The sequence below is a fragment of the Filicampus tigris genome, chromosome 13 (assembly GCF_054856515.1).
Source record: "Filicampus tigris isolate MCC_2025a chromosome 13, RoL_Ftig_1.0, whole genome shotgun sequence".
In the NCBI taxonomy this organism is placed as follows: domain Eukaryota; kingdom Metazoa; phylum Chordata; class Actinopteri; order Syngnathiformes; family Syngnathidae; genus Filicampus; species Filicampus tigris.
Window position 1 is genome coordinate 5,218,029 of NC_141229.1, and position 7,353 is coordinate 5,225,381.

The following is a 7,353-nucleotide window of genomic DNA, read 5'->3' on the forward strand; positions in this document are numbered from 1 at the left end:
AAGTATATACATCGCATTGTACGCTCCCAGCAAAACTAAAAAGTACAGCTTTCCACAGCTGGCTTCCACCTGCAGTAGTGACGTGGCAGTAAAACATCACGTGACCCGGAAGCACTGTCGCACTGCTCTCCGAGAGGCTGTGCTAATTAGCATGGTTGTTTGCTCGCCTTAGTCACGTCTCGGGTGGAAGAAGTACATAATATATTTTTGGGGGGGACGGGGCTGATACGGACGACATGAAGCCTGGTGTGGCCTGCTTGGACGTCGACGCGTCGAGTCGCCTCGCTCGGGAAACGCCGCCACGGGCCGGACAATAGCCCCCTCGAAGCTAGTTAGCTTAGCCTAGCGAGGAGGAGGCCATCAATTAAAATCACACGTCGTCGTTTTGCTGGCTGCTTGCTAAACTCGTTTGTGAAGACCGGCGGTGAGAGCACTGGGTGTGTCTTTTGCCCCTCCAAAAGTTTTCCTCAATTTTGGAGAGATTGCTTTTAGCCGGAACGTTCCAAGTGCAGCCATGGATGACTTCAGCTCCATCAGCTTGCTATCTCTTGCCATGCTGGTGGGCTGCTATGTGGCAGGGACCATTCCCTTGGCTGTCAACTTCTCAGAGGTAAGCATCGACTACAAACTTTTTTTTCTTCCAAGGGCCACTTTGACATTCTTTGATCCACAATTTACTGACAACTATTATTTTTCAGACTCATTCAGCCCTAATACTAAGCTATTTTTCTGTTGTATGAGCGGCAACAGGTGGATCCACAGCTTTAATTTATTTCTCTATTTCCTTGTAACGTGTCCAATTAGGAGAAGCTAAAGCTGGTAACCGTGTTGGGAGCAGGACTCCTGTGCGGCACGGCCCTCGCCGTCATCATTCCCGAAGGCGTCCACGCTCTTTACGAGGAGATCCTGGAAGGTAAACAAACTTAAACACAAAATAGTATAAACAGTCGCTGTCAGAGGTGTGTTAGTAGGGGGAGGTGCAACACCTTGTTCAACCGCAGCGACGAGTCCAAATGTTCATGTCTTTTAGTGAAAAGACCAGACCAGAGCTGGGCACACGACCAATTTTGGCCCTCCACCCCTGATTTGGGTACCCTTCCGGCCGCGACCCTCCGGCCATATTCATAAACATTGTCGGCCCCCGCCCCCCAAAAAAAAAAAAAAAAAAGCGTCCGTGATTGACGTCGCTGCGGGAGAGACGTTAACGGCAGAGGCTTTTAAGGGTCATTCGCTGGCTAATTTACTATTCGAACCCGCTGTGGACACGCTTGAAATGCGCCAGTAGTATTTACCCAAATGCATGCTTCCTTGCATTGCGAGCCCCGGGGTTTGGATTTGTCGTATTGTATAATTATTTGGGTCCAATAATTTTAGAGTCGTAGTAGAAGAAGTCGCAGAAGTCGTAGTCAAGTTATTTATTTTGCACACTTCCCCTCCTTCCCGGCCTTGAAAATAAAAGCATACCAGCAAACCACTATACACTGCAGGTTTGCTATGGAGCATTTCCGGAAGTAGTGAACGCCAGAAAAGTGCATGAACTCCACCTTGATGTGCTAGCGTCTGAAAATGCTCGTGGACACAAATTGTTTTGAAACAAGTCGGGTGGGCGTCGCTTCAAAAAGACAGCGACAACAATGCATATCGTGCCTGCTGCAACCACAAAGGGATGACTAGACGATGCATTTAATTTTATTGCAAAAACGATTTGGAAGGTGGCGGCTAAGGGGGAATGTGGGTGAGTAGCTTGTTTACTTTGAGAAGATTGCCAGCTGTGAGGCAATGGGAATTTGAGCTTTTACTTTCTAAAAAAAAAAAAAAAAGCCTTTGTTTTATTAAGATAAGATAATAAATAAACTTTATTGATCCCACAGTGGGGACATTTTCAGTGTTACAGCAGCAAAGATATAGGTCACACAGAGACGGCGGCATAATGTAGCCATTCATGTATCACATTAATTGCAGGAAACGTGGACAGATTAAAGTCACAGTATCTACATTCAGTTATAAAAGGGTTGCTCTATTTTCTTTCCCTTTTTCCATTTTCTAACCCCCCTCCCCCATTATTTATCATTTGAAAAGTGGGCAGTGGACTCCTTCATACTCATGGTTTGGCACCTGGAGATTCACAGATTTTTTTTTTTTATTTATTTTTTTTTTAAAATGTCTTAATTTTTTAAAATTCTCCCCCCATGTGTATATTTAAAAAAACAAATTTTCTCAAAACAGTGTTTTTTTAAAAAAAATGTGTGTATGTGTGTGTGTATATATATGTGTGTGCATGTATATATATGTATGTATATATATGTGTGTGTGTGTGTGTGTATATATATATATATATATATATATATATATATGTATATGTGTATATGTATATGTGTGTGTATGTATGTTTTCATTTTTGTTATATGTTTTGTTCATTTCAAGGACAGTTAATAGTGAGAACATCGTTCACATTCTCATTTTTTGATTTGTATTTATTTATCATATTGTATCTTTCATCTTTATGATGTACAGCACTTTGTTACAACCATGACTTTTTCTTTTTTTTTTGTCTGTGTAATGTCTTTGGCTTAGAACACATGTTTCTTAACATTTATGCGCAGGGGGCGGGCACCACACCCCCAGTCAGGTGGGCGTTGTTTCTGCGGCGTCTGAGGCCAAGGGCGAGGTGGTGGCGGCGGCAGCGGCGGCGGAGCTGACCGCGGACAGCCACCACGAGCACGGCCACGAGCAACTACACGCCTGCATCGGCGTGTCGCTGGTGCTGGGCTTCGTCTTCATGCTGCTCGTCGATCAGATCGGCTCGTCGCACATGCACAGCGCCGAGGGTGAGACGCGAACGTGGATGGGGACGTAGTGCCGCAACGCTGAATTGAATAACACAAGTCGTTTGATGACAAAGAAGGTTGACACAAAATATCTGCCACACAGCTTTGAGGGGGGGTTATTTTTCCGCGTGGGCTAACATATGAAACTTGCAAACGAAACACAGGAAGGCCGGGCTGGATTCACAATTTTTCGTCGTTTTCATGTTTGTGTGATCGTGTGTGGTGTGTGTTAACAGACTCAGAATCAGCCAGAGTGGCCTCCTCCAAAATTACCACCACCCTCGGTCTGGTGGTGCATGCTGCCGGTAAGTCAACATGTGGCTCTTCACCTTCCAAGCGTTAACTAGCTCACGGGTGGGCCAACGTCAACGTTCAAAGGCCACGTTTGATTTTTTTGAGATAGACAGAAGGGTCATTCGTAGATAGCATGTGTTGAACTGAATTTGTTGTCACTAACAGCGCTAACATAGTTACTAACATATTCTCTCTTACCTGTATTCTAGGGTGATGTGGCCTAAATCACCATATATCAAATAAAACTTATTCTGACTGCTGTAGTAAACACCCTTTTCTCATTCTGAGTTGGCAGTGGGAGACCAGTACTTACTGCAGCTCAAAATGTGATCATCTGTCATTTGGGAATAATAGGGGACATTCAATTCACATTAATATCCACAAAAATCAGTAAAAACAGTATATATATAGCCGAGACATTGAAGTTCATCGTTGTTAAATTTGGCCACAGGATTATAGTTGTAATGTTTTGCAGATATATGCCGCATTTTAAAATATAAACCAGCGCTGTTGTTTACGCTGTATATCCATAATTGAACTGTGAGGCAAGTGCAGCTTTACAATTTTTTTTTTTTTTGTAGAATATCGTCAAATAATCGTTATTGAGTTTTAGGAAAAAATAGAGATTTTTTTTTTTCTTTTGTTTTTTTTTTTTTTTTTTGCTCCTATCGCCCACCCCCGAATTGGATCCCATTGTGACGTTCAGGTGTAGCTAATGTTGTGGCCGGTGTGCGCATCTATTTGGGAGCCGCTAACCATCACGGTTTGTCGCTTGCAGCTGACGGCGTGGCCCTCGGAGCTGCAGCTTCCACCTCTCAAACCAGCGTCCAGCTCATCGTCTTTGTTGCTATCATGCTACACAAGGTATCGTCGTCATTATTTATTATATATATCTAATTGAAATGGATAAACGGACCTTCATTTGAATTTTTCATGTTTGTTTACTTTAGTGTAAGACTAAGACATTTATGTGTAATAAACCTCGAATTGTAATACAGATTAAATTTGTTAAAAAAAATACGTGGGAAGAGGAACTTGAAAAAATAATCGGCTATTAAATTGCGATTATTGAGGGGGAAAAAAAACTTGCAATTAGAGAAGTTCTCAAAATCGTTCAGCCTTTGTCTGGATGCCATTTTGATTTAAACAAAAACCTATTAACTCAATCCCTGCCAGACATTTTCAGACCCCCTTCTACCCTATGTTTGGAAAAAAATATAGAGAAAAATAGTAATAAATTCCTCGGATTGAATGGCTGGACTGTGAAAAGACAAATAAATACGTCAATGGCAGTGAATGAGTCAAAGAAGATGTGACGACGTCTTTTCCACAGGCCCCCGCCGCGTTTGGCCTGGTGTCCTTCCTCATGCACGCCGGGCTGGAGAGGAACCGGATCCGCAAGCACCTCCTGGTCTTCGCCCTGGCGGCGCCCGTCCTGGCCATGCTCACCTTCCTCGGACTCAGCCAGGTACAACCCACCTGAAAATGAAGGCAAGATGGACTTGTAGACCAAATTAACAAATTGCGTAATCACCACACCGATGGAGAAGTTAGTAAAATTCCCTTTGTGACAAACCGCATCAGGTCGTATGTCAAATTAAAGGCTAACGTGAGAGCTTTTCATATCAGTCATTAATTTTGATTTATGACCAAATACAATGACCAAAAATCTGCTTAGTTGTGATAGGGACTGACCCCTACCGAAAAAAAAAGTAATTCACACCCTGGTACCCAGATTTTGAATATCCTATATTGTTCAAATCATAAATTTACCACAAACTATGATCCCATAGACATTTAATATATATGATTTTATTAACATTAAATTCATTGGCCTACTGATGATTAGATTTAAAAAATGATCACTTTTGCTTATAAAGCCACAAAATCAACTTATTAGTAATATACCAGTTAGTTAAATAACCATCTTGTTACTATTTAATTGATCGACTGACTGGTAAATATTTGAGTTTAATATATGATGGTAAAATTTCACAAGCAACGAGTCAAAAATCACATCTCAGCATACCACATTGTCACACGTCAAATTAAAGGCCATGACGAGGCCTTTACTGATCTTTCGTGAATTTGTCTGCCATTGTATGTTGACGCAATGACCCCCCCCCCAAAAAAGTGCTTTAAAAAAAAAAAAAAAAAAAAAAAGATATATATATATATGTATGCATGCTTGAATACATTACATCTTCATCTTCCTTCTTTTGCGCGTCCACAGAGCAGCAAGGAGGCGCTGTCCAACATCAACGCCACCGGCGTGGCCATGCTCTTCTCAGCCGGCACCTTCCTCTACGTGGCGACCGTGCACGTGCTGCCCGAGGTGGGCGGCGTGGCGGGCCACAGCCACGGGGCGCCGGGCGGCAAAGGCCTGAGCAAGGTCGAGGTGGGCGCCCTGGTGCTGGGCTGCCTCATCCCGCTGCTGCTGTCGGTCGGCCATCACCATTAGGAGGACGGTGAAAACGAAAGACTCGTAAACGTGGAACTGTTAATGGTCACGGCATTTTTTTTTTTCTTTTTTTTTTTTTTTTATATATATATATATACACTGTACAGATCTCTTTGACGCAGATTTAAAGTGACGTTCAAGTGCCATAGTAGCTGGAAATCAGCCACTTTTTCCGGGACACGTGTACATTTTGTTCCTTTATGGGGGAATTTCTCGATTAACAAAGGTTTCTTTGATTCCCCTGGCCAATTAAAGGGATATTCCGTCGACGATAAATCGCACCACTATTTCTGGACTCTGGCTAAATTCACTTTCATCTGTAAAATGCAGTCACAGGAAATCATGACATTTTCCCAATTGGGACTGAGGAACTTCAGAAACATTTACGGCAGTGTTTGTGTGTGTATATATTTTGTCATTCCACAGCGAGTCTGACTCATATTTGATGGTGCAAAGTGACTTGTAAAGCGACATGTTTTATGACTAAATTAAATGTCTTTTTCTTTTTTTTAAACTGGTGCAAAAAAAAAAATATTGTCACGCCTCACTTTACTGAATAGGCTCGAAATGCTTTTGTCTTTCCCTTCTGGTGATATGTCATGAAAAAAAGTGTCACGAAAAGTGTTCAGGGGGAGCACGTGTGTGTGGCGGGGGGGGGGGCAGCAGCTTTAGTCAAGTGTGAGTGGGTCGGGATGGATAAACCCACGAGGAGGATTTGAGTTGTCGCTTTCAGCTTGATGTCCTCTGCTCGCTTCTTTGCTGTTAAACGCGTCATTAAAACATGCACGCCCTCGCTTCTCTAAAACCACTTTTCAAGGCATGTTTTTTTTTTTTTTTTTTTGAACCATTAACATTGCCGTCGTAAAAGAGAGCAAGCCATTTTCAACAGTTGAGATTGGTCAGTCATTTTTATGGAAAGAAACAACAGATGTGTGGAGACTGACCAATAATCTTTCACCAATTGTGGGGAAAAATGGACTAAATTTGGACACAGGAGGTTCCCGCCCAGCAGTGACGATACATAGATTATATACTGTCATGACAAACAAGGGGGAGAAAAGCTTTTAATATTCTTAATGCTGAGCTGTCAACATGATCTGTAATCCGACATCACTTTGCCACCTTCTGACATGCAGAATGTGTTCCACAGGGTTTTGCCCATGTCCCACTACACTTTATACGTTCTAAACCAGCATTTCCCAGACTTTATTGTGCCAAGGCGGCTGTCGTACATTCAAAATAAAAAATGTGAACTCCGAATGGCAACAGGTGGATGCTGGACACACAGGTTTCTGTTTTTTGTACTTTACCTCCTCGCCATCTAATGGAAGAAGAACATTCAGTTGCTCTGGCGGTCACGATATGTCTTAGATGGACAAAGATCAATTTGTAATTAAATTTCAGGCAAATAAAGTGAAAGAGGAATGACCGAATTCTGAATTGTCTTGACACATTATGACAATTGGTTTCGACCCATTTTCACGTGTTTTTCAACTCGTGTTTTCATACTGTATGTCTTTGGGTCTGACGAGTGCTGCTGGCCGAAGTTTTGGTACAATAGGACAGAGATTCTCTGACCCATGTTGTGACATGTTTTGCCATGTTCTCATCCATGTTGTGAGCGTTAATCCCGACAGTGCCTGCGTTTAGCCTCAGCGCAGTCATAATGCTGCTCTTAAACTGCTCTCCCATGCTGTAATCTGAAGCGTAGCTTTTACTGGCTGGAGCCCAATTGACTTTCCAGCATCCATGCTCATCACCCCCCCCCCC

General features: G+C 42.7%; 1 protein-coding gene across 1 annotated transcript; it reads left to right on the forward strand.

Moving 5' to 3' along the window:
• Window positions 1–14: 14 nt before the first annotated feature.
• On the forward strand, window positions 15–5,859 carry slc39a9 (solute carrier family 39 member 9). The gene is made up of 7 exons (XM_086050489.1): window positions 15–610; window positions 805–913; window positions 2,604–2,828; window positions 3,065–3,133; window positions 3,901–3,986; window positions 4,456–4,590; window positions 5,356–5,859. The coding sequence occupies exons 1-7, from the start codon at window positions 515–517 to the stop codon at window positions 5,581–5,583; spliced, it is 948 nt and encodes a 315-aa protein (XP_085906615.1). The 5' UTR covers window positions 15–514; the 3' UTR covers window positions 5,584–5,859.
• Window positions 5,860–7,353: the final 1,494 nt, after the last annotated feature.